The 24,880-nt window shown below is 43.3% G+C and overlaps 1 protein-coding gene across 2 annotated transcripts in view; it reads right to left on the bottom strand.

Moving 5' to 3' along the window:
• DOCK2 (dedicator of cytokinesis 2) overlaps positions 1-24,880 on the bottom strand; it is a 448,549-nt gene that overhangs the window by 270,665 nt on the left and 153,004 nt on the right. For both annotated transcript variants that reach the window (XM_032158599.2, XM_032158600.2), the window contains exon 26: positions 6,587-6,735. In XM_032158599.2, the coding sequence (XP_032014490.1) occupies positions 6,587-6,735 (149 nt within the window). The remainder of the gene's footprint in view (positions 1-6,586; positions 6,736-24,880) is intronic.

Below are 24,880 nucleotides of genomic sequence, written 5' to 3'. Positions count from 1 at the left end.
CACACAAGACCCCAGGGAGAAATCAGGCCCTGCCATTCATTGGAGTGAGACATATTCATTCATTTATTCCTTCCTTCAGATAGCTTCAAGAGCCAGGCATTGTGCTGGGGTGGGCGGGGGTAGAGAAGCAAGATCTCTCTCCTCATAGCACTCTGGTTTCTGCAGGCAGACAGAAAAGTCCACAGAGGGTGACAACACAGGTGCAAGCACGAGCTGCTCCTAGGACCTCAAGAGACGTGGGGAAGAGGATTAGAGGAGGCTTCTCAGGAGAGTGACATTTAACCTGACTTCTGAGGGTAAGGTAGGATTTAGTTAGGCTAAGAGCAAGGTGATGTATTCAGGCATTGTGAACGGCACTCTGCCGCAGTGAGAAGTGAAAGGGTGCTGCACAAGTGAGGAACTGAAGGGATTTTAATGGAACCACAGCATAGACAGTGCAAGTGGGATGGGAGAGAATGAAGCTGAAAGCGTAAACTCTGTGAAGTCGGGGGTATGCCTTGCTCTCTGAGCTTCCCTGAGCTTCCACACTCAAAGCCTCCTGTTACACAGGAGAGAGTAACACAAAATGATTGGTACTGGGATATTAGGGTACACACATGGTTATGGAAACACAGACAAGGAAGTCCCTAATTCTGCCTGGGGGCAGAGGGGAGGGGAAGGAAGAGGGAATGGAATTGAGAAAATCTCAGAAAGGAAGTGTTATCTGAGCTGAACCCAAAACGAGTTTAGGATTCTACCTGCAGAGAAACATGAGAAATTGGAAGAGCATTTCCAAGCAAGAGACACTGCATTAAGCAAAAGCCTCCCAACCAGTGTCTAAGCTGTGAATAAAACTATCAAAACCTGGCCAGGCGCAGTGGCTCACGCCTGTAATCCCAACACTTTGGGAGGTGGAGGTGGGCAGATCACTTAAGGTCAGGAGTTCGGGACCAGCCTGGCCAACATGGTAAAATGCTGTCTCTACTAAAAATACAAAAATTAGCTGGGAGCAGCGGCTGGCACCTGTAATCTCAGCTACTCAACAGGCCGAGGCACAAGAATTGCTTGAGCCCAGGAGGTGAAGGTTGCAGTCAGCTGAGATCGCGCCACCATACTCCAGCCTGGGCAACAGAGTGAGACACTATCTCAAAAAAAAAAAAAAAAAAAAAATCAGAACCCTCAAACCATTCATGACTAATAGAGTACCTTGGTAGCCCCCTGCCCAGGTTTAGCTAATGGACTCAAAGAATTTTTTTAAAAAAAGATGATTCTGGGAATTCCCTATGTCCACAATTCAGATACAACCAACACCTTTTCCTCTTGAGAATTAGGAGTCATCTTTACCCATTTTAAGACTGCTAAGCAGAATAGCAAACAACGACTCTCCTTTTTCTTGAGGAATGAAACAAAAAAACAAAAACCCCGTCTTAAGAGGGGAAAAACCAACTCCCTCTGGGTCTGAAGCAATATTAAATTTTATCAGTTACTCAGCAGCCAGCAAAGCACAGAACGAAGGAGTGTGAAACCGCCCTTCAAAGTAACTGGAGTTGACAACTAAACTTGCTCAGTGAGGGGGAGAAAACGAGTTAATAGAGGAAGAAGTCAGGCCTTTTATCCTTCACCTGAGCTGGTCCCTTTCATATGCTAAAAGGCCAGGAGCAAGCTGGATGAGGGAATTCAACACTATCATTAAAAAAAAATCAACACCCAGGCTAAGGCAGACATCTCCCCCTGAGTCCTACCATAACACCCAGGGTTTCAAAGAATAAGATTGGCCTGCTGCTCTGGGCTGTAATTACCCAAACAATGACAATCTATTGAAGACAAGCATCCTGTCCCATTCCCCAAACACACAACGTCCCCCAAATGGAAGCTTGGCATCCTGCACTATAATTGTTAAGTTTCCACATGTGGTTCTACCCTGGGCAATGGCTCCAGTAGGTGGACATAGTTTCTGTGCTTGGGTTGGGACAATGGGTTGTTCCATGATGCCAACTAAAAGCCAGTAAAAATGGCTATGCTGTTGTCAGCAGAGAAGGGCCAAACAACCAGGAGAAAAATCCAGAACATTTGCTCTGGGGGCCTTTTTTGTTTTCATCTAGATGTTCAATTTGGAGAAGTTGATATCTGCAGAAAGCAAACAGCACATTCTATGGTCTGATTTTTCAAAGTTGGATCTTTGCATATTCCATGTCCCTTCTATCCCATGAAAATGAATTTGTGAGTACAAATTAATGTGTTTGAAATATTTGCCATGTTATGGTTTATTAAATGCATATTGGAAGATGCTAGATTTTACAGACTGGACAGGCTCTTAAATTAAGAAGGTGAAGAACTGAGAATGAGCCCAGCTATTCCTCTATTTCCAGTGAATACTAAAGGAAAAAAAAGATAGGTCATATTAGAGCAATGGTTTCTGAGCATGGTCTCTACACTGGTAGCATCAACAGCACCTGGGAACTTGCTAGAAAAATAAGTTACTGGACGCCTGGACCCCACCGTCCAGACTAATGATCAGAAACGTGTTTTAACAGCTCCTCCAGGTTACTGGGGGTGCCTGCTCAGGTTTGAGACCTGCTCTACCCCTGTGGCTCTTCATACTGGCTGACAGTTAGCATCACCTGGTAATCATCACCTACTCATTGCAATGCCCCACCAACCCCAGACCAATTCAATCAGAATACTTGGGACAGGGGCCCAGGTATTACTGCTTTTGATACAAGATTTTTCTTCTCAGTCACTTTAGGAAGCCGGGGACCCCCAGCCAGTGACGCCCTGCCCAGGCCTCCCTCAGCCCATCTAGCTCACCATCTATGTTATAGCTTGTACCCATATTCAGCGGCTCCCGATCTCTTGTGCCACACCCAAGAAGAATGAGGATACGTGGGACATTGAAGGGTGAGGAGGGTGGAGAATAATTTTCTTGAGCAGTGAAAACAGCTTTCAGTGGGGGAGCACGGGACATGGTGGGGGATGGAGGGGGGACACTGGTTCCCCTACCCCAAGGTTGGATAGTTGTCCCCTCCCCGTCCCTCCCCACACAACTGGGTCTGGGGCCTTTTATGGACTCAGAATGGGGACTGCCAATTGGTTTGTTAGTATTTAAAAAAAAGGTTAAAGTGAAGACACCACTCAAAGGTGGGCATGACAGTGTAGAAAACCAATTAGGAAATTGTAAGTTTATGTAAAATAAGTGAAGGGTGGGGATCAATCAGAGGAAAGTGTGCCAAACGGTAGGACAAGTTCTCAATCCAGTCTGAGGATTTAACATATAGCTTGACTTTCAGGTTTTAAACTGCCTTCGGCTTGGAGATGGGGTTTCACCGGGGACCCACCCCCATCTTCCTGCCCATTTGGCTGCCTCCTGCTGGTTTGACTTTTAAAAAGCTCCCCAGGTGGCTTGTAATCCCAGCAGTTTGGGAGGCCAAGGCAGGAGGATCACTTGAGGCCAGGGGTTTGAGACCAGCCTGGGCAATATAGTGAGACCCCATCTCTACAAATTAATTGATTAATTAACTAATTAACCAAGTGTGGTGGCTGGTACCTATAGTGGTATCTACTCAGGAGGCAGAAGCAGAAACCTGGCTCCAAAAAAAAAAAACAAAACAAAACTCTCGAGGTGATATGACTAGGCAGGCAATGAGACAATGTTGAGAGCCATTATATATTAGAACATGAGAAATTTAGGTACTTTTGGGCCTCTGATTTTCAGTTTAGCTCAAAGTAATCATGGCTACTGAATGCCTCCTATTCATTGAAGAAGGTTTTGAGAAGAGAAGAGAGATTTCCATCTTCATGAGCAGGAGAGATGAGATGTGAAGCTCAGCAAAAGCATCAAAATTTGTACCAAATTCAATGGTTATAACAGTATTTAATAACTCACCCAGCAAAGACAGTTGCTCACCCGGAGAAAGGGGTGGGTTAGTCCCCACAGTCAGAATTCATTATAAAAGCACTGCACTCAGAGGGGGGAAAGAGTGACACACACCTCCCACGCACCTCAAGTCCAGATGCCACAATCCCCCATGGGGAGCTCAGAGCCTCCCACTCACTTCTTGGCTTTGAAGCCCTAAGTACCGAGGGTGTGTAAGACAGCAGCCTCTTCTCACCAGTGTCTGATGTCAGGGAATGTGCAAAATGATGACAGCCTGTCAGGGTAGAGCTCTAGAGGGCCACTCCCCTGGGATGGGCAGAGCCTCAGCATCCTGCTTCACAAATAACTGTGAACTGGGCCCATCCCTCTACCAAACCAGGAACTTGACAATTAGCACATTATAACTGGGTCCCTCAAACTGGGGGCCACTGGCATATTCCCAAGGACCCACACTTTTTCCCCATTAAAAGGGATCTGAGCATTACTAAAATGTAAAAAACATTGTGGATTGGCTTTTCAACAGAAAGAGGCAATTTTTTTTTTAAGAGAGAGAGTCGGGATCGTTCTGTCACCTGGGCTGAAGTGCAGTGGCAAGATCATAGCTCACGGAAACCTTGAACTCCCGGGCTCAAGGAATCCCCTCACCTCAGCCTCTTGAGCAGCTAGGACTATGGGTACACGTCACCACACCTGGCAAATTTCTTTTCTTTTCTTTCCTTTTTTTTTCTTTTTTTTTTTTTTTTTTTTTGTAGAGACAGAGGTCTTGCGATGTTGCCCAGGCTGGTCTCAAACTCCTGGCCTCAAGTAATCCTCCTCCCTGGGCCACCCAAAATGCAGGAATCACAGGCATGATCAACCTCCCTGGCTGAGGCAACATTACATAGGATGTTACCACAGAAATAGTAGACAAACCCTCATGTTTCTACACTATGAGTAAGATGGAAATCTCCCTTTAAAAAGACAATTTTTAAAAAGATCAAATAGCTAAGACTGGAACCAGCTCAACAGCTGGCTACTGAATGTCCTTATAGAAACATCATCACCCTAACATCATCATCTGAATGAATCTTGAATATCTAAACTCTTGGTTATTATACTGTCTTTCCATTAAATGAGGTAGGAGTAGAAAGAAAAAGACCATGCCTTTGTATCCCCTATGCCTGTGATTACACAGAATCTGAATCAGACTGACCTGCATTTGAATTTTGACCCTGACATTTATTTGCTCTATTTATTTGGCCTTGAATGCTAATGAAGTCTATGAATTTCAGGTTTTTCATCTCTAAAATGGGAATAATAAGCCTTAGTATCTAGGATCAGAGTGAGAAGAGAGAATGCGCAGATTGCATTTAGCACAGTGCCTAGAAACCAACAAATAGAGAGATGATCATTAATTATTCACCACTGAACACTAGCTGAAGCTTCACCTCCTTTGTGTAGGCTTCCTTGACAAAAATGCTTACGTGCACGTGCACACGCGCGCGCACACACACACACACACACACACTTTGTAGCTCTTGTACCCCAAATATTCATCTAGATTTTAGCCATTATATATTGGGGATAGGTTTTCTTGTTCCCAGTGCCTAGTGCACACCGGGTATGTCATATGTATTACTATTTCTGCATGAATGAATGAAGCAGGCTATGCATATGTAGTAATAAGACAAGAAGCGGCTTAATTGGGATGGTAAGTGTAGAAAGGAAGAGACAAGAGAGACGGTATGCAAGGAAATTGATCGTAATGGTTGACTATGGATCTGACCAGTAAAGGAACATTGCTCTGCGGAGTTTTCGAATTATAGTCAATAATAGACACAGTTCATTCAGAAAGCTCTTCTCTGAGGATGTTCTAGGGAGGAGAGAAAGGGGCAATGCTCACACAAATGCTTAGAAAAAAATGTATTGGTTGTTTGGGTCTATGTAGTCCTCTGAAGCCAGTCCCATCTAAGGACTGAGTACCTCCTGGACATCACTCAAGGACAAAGAGGAGCTGCCAGAGGAACCTGGGTCAGATCAAGCACCCTCCTTCCATCTTCCAATGCTTAAGAATTCCAGGCCTGGGTCTAATCACTACCTCTCAGTCTTCACCACCCCATCTGGCTTATCTTCTGTAGATTCAGCCCTTTGGAAGCCCTCCACTTACTCCCACTGAGACTTTCCTTTGGTTTCCATCCCCGGCTAATCTCTGAATGACGTCTACAAAATACACAATGACTTCACGGCCACAGGCATCTCCCTACCACCATCCTACTCCACACCCTACCTCTGGAATCTGAGCCCTGGCAATCTGCTCATCCAGGAAGAGGCTTAATCATTTTTATCATTTCAAAAGGTAACTGAAGAAACAAAACCCAAGTAAATCAGCTAAGAAAGCAGACACGAGAGAGTCTTGTCTGTCTAGGCATAGGAAACTCCTCCTCCCACCCCTGCAAACTAGGGCGTGAGTACATGAACAAGCCATCTTAAAAGGCTGCAATAATGTCTATACCCACATTCTGAGAAAGCCTGGCCAACCAGACACACAGTGACAAAATGCTACATGATTAACTCCAGTCCCCTAGCCATCCTTCACAGCAATGGGGTTAGTCACAGGACAAGTAGGCCTGCTGAGCAAGCCATTGACCTTTATCTTTAGACTCCAGCTGCTATCCATCAGCATCAATATTTCACAATTTAATCAACTTAGCCCTAGTCTGAGTCCAGGATATCTACATCATCAGGAGGACTCACCGCATCCTGGTAGCTAAGGACTTCCAAGATGCTGTTGAGCAATTCAACGCAGGACTTCTTCTCCATGCCCTGGTGTTGCATGTCATCCTTCTGCTCCAGCAGCTCCTTCAGCTCTTTGGTGATGACAGGAAGCAGAATGTCCCGGCATTCTGGAATAAAGACAGTTCAGAGGAATGCAGAATTCCTCATTTTTTAGTTTCTTTTCTTTCATATATGCATACAATTTTTCACTAAATAAATAGTTCTTGAAGACATTCTCCTTGTAAAACATTAAAATATTAAAGATTAGGTTAAGATTTCCTGAGAACATCATTCACAATTCTAGTCCCTTTTCTAACCCTTCCTACCCAGAGGCAACCAGTTATTTTATTCTGTGTATTCCAGTATATTCTATATATTTTATATATACACATACATATAAAAATGTGCCATATGAAATATCTAGTGTTATTTTAACTTTGCATTTCATTTAAATCATATACTGTGACTATAAACTTCCAAGATCCTTTTATATGATTTTACTTATGTGTTTATCAGTATAAAACATATAGTTATTTTGGCTTTGTTTCCATTTTATACAAGGGGACCATGATGTATATATTACTCTGAACCTTGATTTTTTTTCATTCACTAATATTTCTTGGAGCACTTTCTGTATTATCACATTTAGGGACCAACTTAGTTATTTTTAACTGTTTTATAGCACTCTTTATTATGGATGTATTTTTCTATTCAGCCATACCTGTACTACTGGACATTTTTCTCTGGTACAGACAATACAAAATGAACAACCTTCCACTTGCATCCTTCTGCATATTGCTTTCATTTACCAGCCTGGCCAACATGGCGAAAACCCGTCTCTACTAGAAATACTAAAATTAGTTGGGCATGGTGGCACGCGCCTGTAATCCCAGCTCTTTGGGAGGCTGAGGCAGAAGAATCGCTTGAACCCAGGAAGTGGAGGTTGCAGTGAGCTGAGATGGTGCCACTGTACTCCAGCCTGGGTAACAGAGTGAGACTCCATCTCAAAAAAAAGAAAGAAATTAAAACTTTTGCAGAGAAGGGTATGTCCCTTGACACTGCTGTTTCAGGGAAATTTCTGGAAGGTTCTGAAGCCCTTCGCAGCTTCGTCTCCATATTTCCCTTGAAAACAGAAAACCTTGAGGAAAAAAAAAAAATCCAAAAATGTGTCAAGCTGCCCCCACTCAGATGCTGCTTGAGCTGCAATATGAATCATACACACCAGGATTTCATTTTCAATCTAACAAATAGATGTTGGACATCTTTAATGTGGAAGATACTCTCCTTATCGAGGTACAGAGATAAGATGTGGTTCTGCCCGTTAGGTACTTAAAAACTGACAGAGGTGATTACAGAAAAAAAAAAAAAAAAAAAAGCAAAACCAATGAACAATGGCAGAAATTAGAATAAGACAAAGGTCAGAAGAGGTAGAGGACATCTCTTATTCTGTCAGCCCAAGAGCTACACCCACTCCTTCTGGCACAGCACCCTGACTGTACATGGGGGAGCCATACTGTCATGGGCTATAATCCTGAGAAGCTGTCACAGGCTCCCTGCCTTCCCCTGGGGAAGGGCTGGACACCTGGCCCCAATTAGGATGGCCTCCTGAAATCTGAAACTTGAGGGAACGTTCATAATGATAACTGCCAACGGTACTAATACACAGTATTCTGAGTGCTTACAATGTGCTAGGCACTGTTGCAAGTGTCTTGCATGAATCATCTCAGTAAATTCTCCTAGTGACTAAGGGAGGTAGACACTATTATTTCCCCATTTTGCCGACGAGGAAACAAAGGGTTAGTAAGTGGTAAATCCAGCCTGACTACAGAGACTGTGCTCTTAAGCACTACATGAAATGTGCAGTCTTGGCTGGGCATGGTGGCTCACGCCCGTAATCTCAGCACTTTGGGAGGCTGAGGCAGGTGGATCACTTGAGGTCAGGAGTGTGAGACCAGCCTGGCCAATATGGTGAAACCCCAAGTCTACTAAGAAAAAAAAAACAACAAAAAAACAAAAAACCCAAAAGTATCTGGGTGTGGTGACAGGCACCTGTAATCCCAGCAACTCAGGAGGCTGAGGCAGGAGAATAGCTTAAGCCAGGCGGAAGCTTAAACCAGGGAGGCAGAAATTTCAGTGAGCCAAGGTCACACCACTGCACTCCAGCCTGGGCAACAGAGCAGGACTCTATCTCAAAAAAAAAAAAAAAAAAAAAAAGAAAAGAAAAGAAAAAAGAAATGTGTAGTCTCTTGGGCGCCGCTTTCATCACAGAAGTGCCCCAAGGAGGCTGCCCAGGGGTGCATGCTGAGTCCCCTCTCCCTCCAAGATTCTGAGTCTCTCCTCTCTGATAACTAGTTCCTCAGCATTTCCTTTGATTCTATGTGTTATTCCCTTTCTTCTAAATACATTTGTTTTTACTTAAATTTACCAGAGTAGGATTCTGTTGCTGGAAACCAAAGAGTCCCAACTTACAGAGTCACAAAACGTATTGAATGCTTCAGAAGCCCTCTCATGAGCTCTGGTCAGAAGGTTCATAGAAGACTTTATAGGATCTAATAGAGTATATCCCTTCTCTCAGAGCCAAATCTCAGTTTTTAATTTAATTCCAATAAGTGTAATTAATGTTTATTCATCCCACTAAAGATTAAGCTCCATGAGAGCTGAACTAATATTCAAGTGCCTGATACAGTACCTGGTTCATAGGAGTGAGTCAGTAAATCTTGGCTGAATGAATGGAGGAGGTGGCATTTGAGACAGTCTGTGACAAGTGGCTAATATTGCAATAGGAAGAGTGAGGATTTAGGGAACACTTGGTGGTTTAGAGAACATAAATCTAGGGTTATATTCTCTTGGAAGGAGAATAATGAAAGATAACACTTAAAAGAAGTGTTCTTAATTGCAACGGAAGTGTCAGTTCTATGGAAACAAAATTATAGATGACAAAAATTTTGATTCTGCTTTGCTTAAAATTGTAGATAAAATCATAGGCCACAGCTTTAATGACACTTTATAAGAAATTTGGACTGAAGATATTGTTCGGGCTGCGCATGGTAGCTCACACCTATAATTGCAGCACTTTGGGAGATGGAGGCAGTAGGATAACTTGAGCCCAGGAGTTCAAGACCAGCCTGGGCAACATAGGAAGACCCCATCTCTACCAAAAATTTAAAAATTAGCTGGGCATAGTGATGCATGCCTGTAGTCCCAGCTACTCAGGAGGCTGAAGTGAGAAGATCAGAGCCCAGGAAGTAAAGGCTGCAGTTAGCCATGATCACACCGCTACACACCAGCCTGGGCGACAGAGTGAGACCCTGTCTCAAAAGAAAAAAAAAAAACCAACTAGTTGGCCTAAGGACTTTTGAGAGTACAATACATTGATTAGCCACTACCATTTGTTTAGAAAGATAAGGGAGAAAGTTGGAGAAAATATATCTATTACTTTATCAATTACCCTATTATTTAAGTTAAATATTTAGTCCATATCTTGCCATCATAAAGTTGAGATTTTCATCCAGATGTATTTATTAAGCAGGGTAAAAAAATGTCTTACAATATTCATTAAAAAGTTTATTTTAAAAGTTATCTTCTCTTTTTTCTTTTGCCTGGCTAAAAGTTATCTTCAAAAGGATGTGAACTTGTAACTTTGCAATGTTTTGTTTGCTAGAGGGAAATTAAGTGTTGAAATTCTTGCTGTAGAAAAACTAGGTGAGTTCATCTGAAGTGGTAAATGCTTTGTCATTGGGAGACGAATAACTTCCCTAACTTAATGATACTTAGCTTCCCAATTATGCCTTCATTGATGTGATAATTAAGCCCAGCCAGAAGATAAAAATTGTGCATTATCTTATTAGGTTAGATAAAGGTGGTAAAGTCTTCCTCTTTGAAAAGTAAAATAAGAGATTCTAAAAAAGGAGATTTAAAATACAACAGAAAGTCTTGTTTTTCCACAGTCCTTTGGGTAAAAGGGAGTCACAAAAAGATGTGCCTTCAGGAAATCTGTGTCACTGCAGTGAAGATGCCATGGTGATGACAATCCAGGTGATGACAATGAGTGTAAGAGTGCCTGGGTTGTCCCCTAGATTCCTAGCTTCTGACATAACGTATTTGGATTCTGCTGAAGCTAAAGATTTGATAAGCCCTTGAAGCAAGGTAGTAAGAAACAAATCAAGCGTGGTCAATCATCTTGAGCTTAAAGTACAAGATGACAATGTTTTAAAGCTTAAAATAGCTTTTTGTGACTCAAGATTAAAAATTATTTAAAACTCTCTCCAACTGTAAAATGAGGTCAGTAGGACCTATAGGAAGGAACTATGTAAAGGCAGATCAAGAGCTAACCCATTCACACATTTAACTGACTCTTTCAGTCAGTCATTCTACACATTTATTGAAGGCTTACTATGTGCCAATCACTATTCTAGGGTGGAAAGGAATGAACAGGGGTTAACTACCCATCACTGCACAGAGCCAACAGAGATAAAAAGCAGACTTGAGCAGACAGGAAAAACACTTAGTACCTTTATATCTTAGGAGTGGCAACCTATTAGGAGTGGTCATAAAACAGCTGTGGAATAACTGAGGTCAGGGTTTTCCTTAAAAGGTTATTCTGTTAGCACTCTAGTTGAGATACCTCACATAAATCCATTACTAAGATATGAATCCAAGGAAAAAGCCACTTGGGAGATTTTAGATATGAAAGATCTCCTTGGGAAGTCACCAGACTTTAAATCCTACTTAAAATTGAACTAAGCTAGTAGATTTTTCATGGGAAAGTCTGGCAGTAAGTTCTCCATTCCTAGAAGTATACAAGTAGTAGGTTGCTGTCTACAGATAGGCACAAGGGAGAGGTAAAGTATCAGATGAAGGGATGAACTGAATGATTAAGGCCACACGCAAAATTCTAGGCTTCTATAAAACATAGGTTCCAAGGAAGTTGCAGGAGGAAGGATATATTTGTTAGGTGGAAAGACAGCCGGTGTTTGCCTTGCTCACAAAGTACTGAGGCTGTGGGAGCTGCAGACCAGGCACTAGGAGAAGCAATGGTTTATCAACCTGAAAGGCAGCTGCTTTACAGATTCTCAAAACCAGCATCCCCATAAGATGGAGGCTCATGGTGTGGAGAGTCAGCAAGATTTTCACTGAAGAGACCATTAATAACATGGCCTGTTTTTCAGAAGGTACTCTGTCTTCTCTTTAACCATGATTTCTCAGAAATGTCTGGCTCCTGTTTGTAGATGAAATAATTTTTCTCATTTGTAATTGGAGCTGTGAAATTATATTAGTCGTAAAGCTTCAGGAAGCAGCATTTCCAAATTGCTGCTTGATTGTCAAGCCAACAAACACAAATGGTTTTGAAGATAAATAGTGCAAACCCTGAAATAAATCTTCATAGGCAGAGGTAATGAATGTCAGAGACCTGCACACCCAGGCTGGGTTCCCGCGCCTTAGGTATCCAATGTCTGACAAAGGCTGGGAGACTTGCCACCAAGTGACAAGTCCAAATTATAATTCAGACCAGCCATGGGGGAATCTGCAGAACTACTCAACTCCTTGGGTTTTAATCGAAAGGGTTCTCTTTGTCCAAGTGACTGCAGAGAGGAAAATGCGGTATTTCTGGGTTCTGGGTCCTCCCTTAGGAAAGTTTTGTCACGTGGCGGTCAGTGCTACCTACCTGAATGCAAAGCCCTCTTGAAGTGTGGTGTGCTTTTGCAATTATTTGATGGCTCAGGGACACTTCAAATAAGAGGACCCTTTTCTTCACCTGCTCCTCACCAGTATCAGCCCCATTGGAAGAACTAAATGAGAATTCTTTGTCACTTTGGAAAACCACCTTGAGGTGCATCCAGCCAAAATCACATCTGCGACCACAGCCACAATCCAGCTCCAGAAGAAAACACTTCTAAAAACCATATCTGAATTGACCCTCTTCCCCACAAGTCTGTTCTTTCTCCTTTGCTGTCTCTCAAGAGTGAGGACACCCCCAGTCACACAGTCAACCAAGCAAAGAAATCATCTTTGAGTTCTTCTTCTCTTTACATCAGCATCTAATCCATCATGAAGTTATGTCCATTCTACCCTCAAGCTGATTTCCTTCATGTTCTGTGTCAAGTCTCCTAACCGCCCTCCCTGCTCCCTGCACAGGAGTCCCTTGTGGTCAGGAAATTCTTCAGTAACTTCCTATTGCCCTCAGAATGAGTTTTCTCAACTCTCTGGCATGGCTGGAGGCCATGTGTGAGCAAGCTTTTCCCTTAACTCATCGTGGGCGCTCACCACTTGCCACTCCTCCACCTCCCACTCTCTGTTCCAACCACAAACTCTCTCCTTCTCCTGAATTTTTGCATGTTACTTTCTTTGCCTAGAATGCTCTTGTCCCAGCCATCTTCTCCTGACTCCTTCCCTTCTAGCTGTTAACTTAGATGTCAAATCCTCTAGGATGATTTTCCTGACACCCCACCTCTGCCTTGAGTGACTCTTCTTCATTCCTATAGCACCCAGAATATATTTTGATATATTCCCATCTTACCATTTATCACACGATATGTTCATTGTCTATGTAACAGGAAAACCAGCGAGATTCTTGCTGTCAGCCCATAAATGAAAGTAAGGCCCAAGCTGTAGTTGGGGTACACCATCATCCTTCCAGGTTTTTTGAGAGGTACCAGTTCAGGACCAGCCCTACACCAACCCATATGCACTCACCCAGAACTAACAGAAGGTCAGCAGTGGCCTTTGGATATAATGCAATTTCCGTGGGATATGCCATTACCCCTCTTTTCCATGAAACTCATGTTGAGAGAAGGAGAACCCAAAGAGTCACTCATAAAACATAAGACAAGATGGACACTATATCCCTGCTAGGGAAATGCTTGCCAATCTGTGAACCTAGGTACATCCTGGTCCCACCATCAGAATACAGATTTTAGGACATTCTAGAGTGTAGTGACTGTACTTCTCTAGCCCCTCTCTTACTGTTGGGGAAGAAGGTTAAACAAGCAATGCATCTGTGACGGGGCTCAGTCACGTCCTCAGCATGAGTGCCCATGTTTCTAAGCCTGACTGTGGCCGCCCGCACTTGGAATCTCATTCCACTCATAACCAGCCCCTGACTTTGTCACCAGCACGGGTGAATCGACTCTTCAATCCTGTTCCATTTTTCACAGACTTTAAGGTAAAACTCATTCGGCTTTGGCCAAGTTCCTACTGACTGAACGTCGAATTCCCCTCAGCTCAACTCTCTCAGAGGACTGGCAATGTTGAAGGGGTGGGGGAGGCTCTAGATGTCACAGCTCACCCTGCCCTCCCCCTGTAATTGAAACCCCAAATTCTCCCAGGCAGGACTGGCCAGTGTAAACCCAGCTCTGCTCTGCCAGGCTGCTTTTCTTCTGTTTGGTTTGCAAGCATTTGCAGATGTTGAAAGCCGCTTGGTTGGATCAACTGGACACAAAGGGAGATCTCCATAGACATGATTCTAGTCTGACAGTTAGCAATTTGTTCTCACAACCTCCCTCCTCCAGCCAGCATATCATGAAGAAAACTAATTCCCCCCACTGGGAAATCAATAACTAGCCACAAATTTCATATTCCAGATCAGGTTACAAGCCTTTTACAACTTCACTAGCATTTTCCCCCAACGCATTCTTCAGCAGCTCCCCATGAGTCACTTGCCTCACCCGCCCCGAAACACACCTCATTACAACACCCAGAATCACCACCCACAGCCCTCTGGCAGCCTCCGGCGCCATCTATGTCTCCAATTTATGAACCCCTCAGGGGCCAAAATATATCTCCCAGCTAAACAAAACAAACACAGCCTATTTAGAAAAGTTAGAAATCAGCACCGGGTTAAAATTCTCTCCAGGTATCTTAGAAGGGAGAAAATATAATTGGGCGGTAAATCCTCAAGGAAAAACGTACTTCCAGAACTTTATACTAGATATCCATCAAAAGTCCAAACCAAGCTCTTGCTTTTACCATATATCCTTTATATTGAACATAAAAAGTGATTTTGCACTAAACCTAATAAGCAAATACCCTATAAGTTGGCTCATGCTATTTAGAAGCACAGAGGAAGCAGGGAGGGTGGACTGACATGTAACTGATGGAACTGTTACTGTATATGTGTGTGTAGAGATGGGGTCTTGGTATGTTGCCCAGGCTGGTCTCAAAATCCTGGGCTTAAGCAATCCACACACCTTGGCCTCCCAAATTAAAGAACTTTTTTTTTTTTTTTTTTTTTTGTTGAGACAGAGTCTCGCTCTGTCACCCAGGCTGGAGTGCAGTGGCACGATCTCTGCTCACTAAAAGCTCCGCCTCCCAGGTTCATGCCATTCTCCTGCCTCAGCCTCCTAAGTAGCTGGGACTACAGGCACCTGCCACCGCGCCCAGCTAATTTTTTGTATTTTTAGTAGAGACGGGGTTTCACCGTGTTAACCAGGATGGTCTCGATCTCCTGACCTCATGATCCACCCGCCTCAGCCTCCCAAAGTGCTAGGATTACAGACATGAGCCACTGTGCCCGGCCAAAGTAAAGAACTTTTAACAGGATGTGAATATGTTTATATCCAAAAAAGTCACACTGATTATAAATATAATTTGAAAGCTCTGAGAGTCGACATGCAATATATTTACATCCTTAAACATGTATGTTTAAATATATACATATATATGCATACAAACATAGTCAATACTCACTGTTCTCATGGATATTATATTCTAGTAAAGTGCTATAATTAATTAAATAAACAAGATAATAGTTGTCTTAGGTTAGATACTCCAGAAGCAAACTCTAACATGAAGTTTGGGTGAAAAGGACTTATTAGGAGATATTCCAGAAAAATATGCAAGAGGATTGGGGAAGTGGAGGGAAGGAGGCCAAGCCGAGTATAAAAATCAAGCAAGCCTCACAAAAGGTAACTTTTGAGCTCAACCCTATAAGGAGTTCTGGAGACAGTGTAGACTCCAGGGGTGATGAACCTGGAATGTTCAGACCCAGGGGGTGGACAGCGCTTTGGGTGGTTCCAGTCGCCTGGTTCCAGTCGCCGGGAAAAGTAGGGTCCTGCAGCCCGAGGGCAGCCCCGGGAGGCAGGTGCTGGAGTTGGGGGCCATGAGAGCTGATGTTACAACAATGGGCACTGATAACTACCAGCAAGGAAATTAACCAGGTGACAGGATGAAGAGAATCTAGGGGCCTGTGAAGACTACTTCATACAGTGCAGTCAAGGAAGGCCTGGCTGAGCCGGACACGCTTAAGCTGAGACCTTAAGGGGGAGAAGGCAGCTGCATGCACTGGTCTCAGGGACGCCCACTTGCAGAGGAAACGGCATGGAAAGGCTCTGCGGTGGAAATCTGCAGAACTCGGAGGAACGATGTGGACACAAGTGTGGCTGGATTGCAGGAAACAGGGGTTTAATGTGAGGTGATAAATTTGGAGAAGTTACCAGGGCCACGTCTCATCAGGCCCTGGGGCCCACGGTAAAAAGTTTGATTCCTGGGTAGTGATAAACACTTTTCATTTTTGTGTTTTTAATGGTGGGCCTAGAGAGGAAGGTGGGAAAACACTGAGGAGGCTTTCTGTAGAGGTAAAGAAGGGGTCTTGTATTTATTGCACCCTCACGACCAGACCTTCTCTCTATGAAGTATATCATTATACCTATTTTACACATGAGAGAACTGAAGCTAGAGAGGTTCAGTAACTTGCCTAAAATCATACAGCTAGTAAGCAGAGCTGCATTAAACTCAGGAAATATGATTCCAGAGCCCATATTCATACCTATTAAACTATCCTGCTTTCTTACTATAACAGTGCAGGGGAGAGAAGACGAAAGCTTGATTCATTTGCAGCAGTAGAGACAAGGGTGCAAGTACAGAGGGAAGTCGATGAACATGGGTTATTTTTTGAAGGCAGAGTCGACATGACCTGCTGATGGATTAGATGTGCTACATACCTGTGTAAGCATATGCATTTTGGAGCATTTGAGTGAGACAGCAATAGATTCATTTTAGGGTTTATCAAATTAGGGTGTAATCATAGAGACCATTTCCTGGCCTCAACTAGCAAGTAATGAAAGACTCCCATCAACGTCTCTCCGATGGCGGGAAATGGCCACTGAGATAGCCTATAATCACGCCTTCTGAAAGCTATTAGGACATAAATACTGTGTTCTGAAAGGTACTTGTACCCTTAGTTACCCCACTGCACTTGCCCGCAACTGCTGGCTGGCCTCCTCATTGCTAGGTTGCTCATTAAATCCAGCTCCTCAGAAAGTGCTTTTGGAAAAATAAAAAGCCAATCCAGCTCCTTAGAAAGTGCTTTTAGAAAAATAAAAATGCAGATATGCCCAATTGAATTCGGACCCAATATTTGATTTGTTTCCTAATGCTGAGAATGATTACATTTGCAGTGCCACACCAGATGAATGCAGTTTGGCCTGTTGGAAGACTGTGCACCCACCTCTTCATCCTGGTGATGAAAGGAGCAGCAAATAAAAAAGCTTCTGGCTGCCCAAGCTGCCTCTCTACTGGATAATCTTGACAGTCTTTAAAGAAGGATTCCTAGCTGGGTGCTGGGCATGCACCTGCAGTCCCAGCTACTCCGGACACTGAGATGGAAGGATTGCTTCAGCCCAGGAGTTCAAGGCCAGCCTGGGCAACATAACAAGACCCTCATCTTTAAAATACATATATGTATGTGTGTGTATACATATATATATATGCACACACACACATATATACACACATATAAAATATATATACACACATATACATGTATACATATATAAAATATATATATATACACACACACACTACATAAATAAAGCAAGATTTTTAGGAAAGTGCTCTACTTCAAATTCATGCGAGAGGAAAAATGAGTCCAGTAATGTTGTGACTATGAAGATCTGTGTCTCACATCCTTTGACACCATTTCCAATTCAGTGACATCTGAATTCACACGGATTTATAAGTGCTCAGGACACCTATCAGATTGGTCAGCACCTCCCACACCCTTCCGGGGCTATCATCCCTGACCCACTGTCTCTCATTTGCATCACACCATAGAGAATCCCTTATTCCCTCATGCCAGTCCCCTCTAGAGACTCATAGAATTCCATGGCTTCATGACTCTCAATCTCTACTTAACCAGGAACTCCTACACTTTTATCTCTTTATTGGCTAGTCCATGGTCACATACTCAGATACAGTCTTCTCAGCAGCCAGGGTCACTATAACATTTTTTTTTAAAGGGACAGAAATTATTGGCATGAAGGGGAGTGGGAGAGTGGAATATTAATTGTGAGAGATATGCAATGTACACTGAACTCCTGCTAGATTCTAGGCATCATACTAAGAATTTATTTGATCCTTACCAAAACCTATTCAACAGATTGTCCCCATTTCACAGATGAGAAAATAGGAGCTCCATGCAGCTCACCCAGCTAGTGTGTCTCCACCAGAGGCAAGGCCCCAGCACGGACCTGTCTGACTCCAATGTCAGTGTTATTCCAGCCCCACTCACTCCGGCTCATGAGTGCAGAGCAATTATTACCAATTCCTAGATTCTGCTAGCTTGAGGCAGCCACCCTTTGAGTTTGTTAACTCCGTTAAGTTGGCCTTAAATAGAAAATCCAAGACTTGGATTGTGTGGTCTGTTTAATGATTGATTGATGTTTGTTGTGGTTTTATAAGTTACAGTCCCAGGGGACTGAAAACAAATCTCAGTCCTAGAACCTCAGAATTAAACAATAATGAGCATTAGTCAACTCAGTGGTTAAGTCTTTAGTCCAGTCATTCACTTCTTCCGTTTTTTTATTCAACTATAGTCGGTTGGCCTTCCTCATCACATTGCAGTTAGCTAGCAAACAGCAATCATGACTTCAAGCCATTTGCTACCTTTTCCTCATTAGACAGTGAGAGCCTGAGGTGAGATATCCAATCTCAATCAAGTCATGTCTCCTACAGTTCCTAGCACAATGCCGTTATCCAGTAGGATCTTTATAAGTGTCAGATGAATGAGTGAGTGTTTGCTGAAGGCAAATAAGGAGCCTGTATTTAGGGCAACTCACAGAATCAGAACCCTGTTTAGTGTTGGATTGGTCAATATTCATTATTCTGTGCCATCCTTGAGGAAACTAGGTGGTAGCAGCTGGGGGTGGGATGGGAGGTGTAGGAGAACTGCATGTGTGTTTCTTTACCTTCACCACCTCCCCTGAGCCATTTTACCTAATCATAGAGGAAGGCATGGCATAGTAAGTAGAGCTTTAGGTTAAAGGTTTGGAGGCCTGGGTTTGAATCCCAGCCTTACTACCACCAGGCTGTGTGTAACCTTGGATGAGCCATTTCACTTCTCTCCCTCCAAAAATGGAGATGAGAATGACTCTTTCATAAGAAGATCAAAGTAAAACAGGATACAAATTCAGTTGCAGTTATTAAGTGCAATGAGGCATTGGAATCCAATGCTACGCAGAAGTTTTTCAGTCCAAAGGAGAGCGTGTTAAAGCTTCAGTTTCCTTCCACAGTTGCTAACTTATAAATTTTACAAATGCCTGGTCCAGACAGGCTGGAATAAAGTGGACTTAAAGCTATTATCTGCATCATTCAAACAAACTACACTTTTGTCTGAATACCAAACAGAGAATTGAGTTCTAAGAGGTGGGTATAAATTGAAATAATTGGGATATATGCCTCAGATTTCCATTTTCCCTTTTGTATGTGGACAGACCAATGGAGGGCTCAGGCAAGCGTTCTCTGAATGTCCTTTTTAATTTGTTTGCAACTTAGAATAATAATACCACTTACTGACAACCCTCAAGCCGCACATGAACAATCCTATGTCGCCGCCATCACAAAACTTACAAATACCAAAAAGAACAAAAGCCAACAGCAATATTTTGAATCAATATGAGCAGCTAGCATTCCATTTCTGGGAAAATCATGCATTAAAAGCCTCTTGTTTACATTTTAAGGCTAACAGAGGGCCGCTTCATTTCAGAGAATTAAATGAGAAAATTATCCTGGATTCGAGCAATAGCAAAATGGAATGGTTGTGTAATTGTTTCCAATCATCATCCGAGTCTCCTTTTCCCTTACCTTCCCCATATCAGCTCCAAAGAAGAGGAGGCTGGGGCTCCTCTCATTTACAGCTCCACAGATTTAAAACCTAGTGTTGTTTATTACAAAAGGAAAACCAAGAAGTATACGATATTGCAAATAAACTGAAGAACTGGAAGCAAACTTCAAAGAGGAAAGGAAAAAACCACAGACATTTTTCTCCCTATAAATAAAAATGGAAATGGGAAGAATTTATCCTCTGGCCTGGTTTTCTTTTCTAAAAGCACTCAGCTAAGAAGGTAGAGAGATGAGACAGACTTGAGGGGCAGGGGCTCTCGCCTGCTTTATTTCTTCACTTGTGAAAAAGAGCCAAGGGGAGCCCTTCCCTAAAAGGCCCAAAGCAAAGAGTGATTTAAGAAATGAATCATACACTTAGGCCCAATATTTAAATAAGAGGATCAAAGGGATTTTGCTTGGACTCTACAGCAATAAGAGGAACTGGTGAAAGTATGAGATGGTAGGAAATAAAGACAATAAATATCAGTTAAAGACATGTAATGAGCTCTCTGTGCAAAGAGAGGACAACACATGCTCCTTACCTTTGAACAGTCCATGTGTACTAAAGAAGCAGTCAATTGATGGGAGCAGTAAGAAAACATATGTAAAATGAAACATATTGCATTTCACAGAACTACCATTTGATCCAGCAATCCCATTACTGGGTATTGACCCAAATAAATATAACTCATTCTATTATAAAGACACATGCACACGTACATTCATTGCAGCACTATTCACAATTGCAAAGACATGGAATTAACCTAACTGCCTATTAATAAAAGACTGGATAAACAAAATGTGGTACATATACACCATGGAATACTATGTGGCCATAAAAAAGAACAAGATCATGTCCAAGGGTATGGGTGGAGGCAGGGACATGGATGGAGCTGGAGGCCATTATCCTTAGCAAACTAATGCAGGAACAGAAAACCAGATACTACATGTTCTCACTTATAAGTGGGAACTAAATGATGAGAACACATGGACACACAGAGGGGAACAACCCTCACTGTGGTCTATTGGAGGGTGGAGAGTAGAAGGAGGGAGAGGATCAGGACAAATAGCTAATATCTGGGTGACAAAATAATCTGCATAACAAATCCCCATGACACAAGTTTACCCATATAACAAACCCACACATGGACCCCTGAACTTCAAATAAAAGTTAAAAAAAGAAACATACCACATTTCAAATTATGTTCAGTGCCCCCAACGTGTATCTACAATTGTACTCCTATGAAATTGCAAGTAATTTTGCACATTATTTGTTCATGTGTTTATTATTAGTTACAAGTATTTCTTTATATGTTACCTTAGTCCAAAAAGAATGAAAGAAGAAAGAAGATGACATCCCAACGGAAAAGATAACACAAGCTCCAACTGCCCTTACTGGGACCATAAGGGCAGCTCTCCAAGATCTAGAGTTTGTTGATCATTAGGATAGAAGAGGACAAATTCCTTGCAGGAACCATAGCTTTTTCTGGCACGAAATTCTTAAAGAAATTTTTCATATTGTCTTTTAATGTTAATGTTCTACATTGAGTTTAGTACTCATTTGTTGCTTTTGACTCAAATTGTGAAATCTTAGCTCTGAAAAGAACTGGAGAGAAGCTAATGGTTTCAAGTCACTTGACTGTGTTTAGTGCTCTTGTGAAACATAAAAAAAAAAATAGGCTGACTCTCTTTTCGGATTCAGCCCGCCTGCACCCAGGTGAAATAAATAGCCATGTTGCTCACACATAGCCTGTTTGGTGGTCTCTTCACATGGACGCAAATGAAATTTGGTGTCGTGACTCGGATCGGGGGACCTCCCTTGGGAGATCAATCCCCTGTCCTCCTGTTCTTTGCTCCGTGAGAAAGATCCACCTACGATCTCAGGTCCTCAGACCAACCAGCCCAAGGAACATCTCACCAATTTTAAATCAGGTAAGCAGCCTCTTCTTACTCTCTTCTCCAACCTCTCTCACTATCCCTCAACCTCTTTCTCCTTTCCACTCTTCAATCTCTGCCTTCTCTTAATTTCAATTCCTTTCATTTTCTGGTAGAGACAAAGGAGACATGTTTTATCTGTGGACCCAAAACTCTGGCGCCAGTCACGGACTGGGAAGGCAGCCTTCCCTTGGTGTTTAATCACTGCAGGGACGCCTCTCTGATTATTCACCCAGGTTTCAGAGATGTCAGACCACGCAGGGACGCCTGCCTTGGTCCTTCACCCTTAGCGGCAAGTCCCGCTTTTCTGGGGAAGGGACAAGTACCCCAAACCCTTCTCTCCATGTCTCTACCCCTTCTCTGCCTTTCTGGGGGGCAAGAAACCCCCAACCCCTTCTCCTTCACCCTTAGCAGCAAGTACCACTTTTCTGGAGGAGGGGCAAGTACCCCAACCCCTTATATCTCTGCACCCTGATCCCTTATTTCCATGCCCCGACCTTGTATCTCTGTGCCCTGACCCCTTTCTCGCTTTTCTGGAGAGTAAGAACCCCCAAACCCCTTCCCTCCATGTCTCTACTCTCTCTTTTCTCTGGGCTTCACTATGGGCAACCTTCCACCCTCAATTCCTCCTTCTTCTCCCTTAGCCTGTGTTCTTAAGAACTTAAAACCTCTTCAACTCTCACCTGACTTAAAATCTAAGTGTCTTATTTTCTTCTGCAATGCTGCTTGACCCCAATACAAACTCAACAGTAGTTCCAAATAGCCAGAAAACGGCACTTTCAATTTTTCCATCCTGCAAGATCTAAATAATTCTTGTCGTAAAATAGGCAAACGGTCTGAGGTGCCTGATGTCCAGGCATTCTTTTACGCATGGGTCTCTCTCTAGTCTCTGTTCCCAATGCAACTCATCCCAAATCTTCCTTCTTTCCCTCCCACCTGTCCCCTCAGTCCCAACCCCAAGCATCACTGAGTCTTTCTAATCTTCCTTTTCTACAGACCCATCTAACCTCTCCCCTCCTCCCCAGGCTGCTCCTCGCCAGGCCAAGCTAGGTCCCAATTTTTCCTCAGCCTCCGCTCCTCCACCCTATAATCCTTTTATCACCTCCCCTCCTCACACCTGGTCTGGCTTACAGTTTCATTCTGTGACTAGCCCTTCCCCACCTGCCTAGCAATTTACTCCTAAAAACGTGGCTGGAGCTAAAGGCATAATCAAGGTTAATGCTCCTTTTTCTTTATCCCAAATCAGATAGCGTTTAGGCTCTTTTTCATCAAATATAAAAAACCCAGCCCAGTTCATGGCTCGTTCGGCAGCAACCCTGAGACACTTTACAGCCCTAGACCCTAAAAGGTCAAAAGGCCGTCTTATTCTCAAAATACATTTTATTACCCAATCTGCTCCCGACATTAAATAAAACTCCAAAAATTAAATTTCGGCCCTCATACCCCACAACAGGATTTAATTAACCTTACCTGAACCGCAGCGGCCAGGCGTTCCTCCAGAACCTCCTCCCCCAGGAGCTTGCTACAAGTGCCAGAAATCTGACCACCAGGCCAAGGAATGCCTACAGTCCAGGATTCCTCCTAAGCCATGTCCCATCTGTGCAAGACCCCACTGGAAATTGGACTGTTCAACTCACCTGGCAACCACTCCCAGAGCCCCTGGAACTCTGGCCCAAGGCTCTCTGACTGACTCCTTCTCGGCTTAGCGGCTGAAGACTGATGCTGCCTGATCGCCTCGGAAGCCCCATAGACCATCACAGGTGCCGAGCTTTAGGTAACTCTCACAGTGGAGGGTAAGTCCGTCCCCTTCTTAATCAATATGGAGGCTACCCACTCCGTATTACCTTCTTTTCAAAGGCCTGTTTCCCTTGCCTCCATAAGTGTTGTGGGTATTGACAGCCAGGCTTCTAAACTTAAAACTCCCCAACTCTGGTGCCAACTTAGACAATACTCTTTTAAGCACTCCTTTTAGTTATCCCCACCTGCCCAGTTCCCTTATTAGGCCAAGATACTTTAACTAAATTATCTGCTTCCGTGTCTATTCCTGGATTACAGCTACATCTCATTGCTGCCCTTCTTCCCAATCCAAAGCCTCCTTTGCGTCCTCCTCTTATATTCCCTCACCTAAACCCACAAGTATAAGATACCTCTACTCCCTCCTTGGCGACCGATCATGCACCCCTTACCATCTCATTAAAACCTAATCACCCTTACCCCACTCAATGCCAGTATCACATCCCACAGCATGCTTTGAAAGGATTAAAGCCTGCTATCACTTGCCTGCTACAGCATGGCCTTTTAAAGCCTATAAACTCTCCTTACAATTCCCCCATTTTACCTGTCCTAAAACCAGACAAGCCTTACAAGTTAGTTCAGGATCTATGCCTTATCAACCAAATTGTTTTGCCTATCCACCCCATGGTGCCAAACCCATATACTCTCCTATCCTCAATACCTCCCTCCACAATCCATTATTCTGTTCTGGATCTCAAACATGCTTTCTTTACTATTCCTTTGCACCCGTCATCCCAGCCTCTCTTCGCTTTCACTTGGACTAACCCTGACACCCATTAGGCTCAGCAAATTACCTGGGCTGTACTGCTGCAAGGCTTCACAGACAGCCCCCATTACTTCAGTCAAGCCCAAATTTCATCCTCATCTGTTACCTATCTCAGCATAATTCTCATAAAAACACATGTGCTTTCCCTGCTGATCGTAATCTCGCAAACCTCAATCCCTTACAAAACAACAACTCCTTTCCTTCCTAGGCATGGTTAGTGCAGTCAGAATTCTTACACAAGAGCCAGGACCGCACCCTGTAGCCTTTCTGTCCAAACAACTTGACCTTACTGTTTTAGCCTAGCCCTCATGTCTGCATGCAGTGGCTGCTGCCGCCCTAATACTTTTAGAGGCCCTCAAAATCACAAACTATGCTCAACTTACTCTCTACATTTCTCATAACTTCCAAAATCTATTTTCTTCCTCATACCTGATGCATATACTTTCTGCTCCCCGGATCCTTCAGCTTAACTCTTTGTTAAGTCCCACAATTACCATTGTTCCTGGCCCAGACTTCAATCCGGCCTCCCACATTATTCCAGATACCACACCTGACCCCCATGACTGTCTCTGATCCACCTGACATTCACCCCATTTCCCCATATTTCCTTCTTTCCTGTTCCTCACCCTGATCATGCTTGATTTATTGATGGCGGTTCCACCAGGCCTAATCGCCACACACCA

This window comes from Hylobates moloch, unplaced genomic scaffold (assembly GCF_009828535.3).
Source record: "Hylobates moloch isolate HMO894 unplaced genomic scaffold, HMol_V3 SCAFFOLD_6, whole genome shotgun sequence".
Taxonomy (NCBI): Eukaryota; Metazoa; Chordata; class Mammalia; order Primates; family Hylobatidae; genus Hylobates; species Hylobates moloch.
This window is presented reverse-complemented; position numbering and strand designations above follow the sequence as displayed.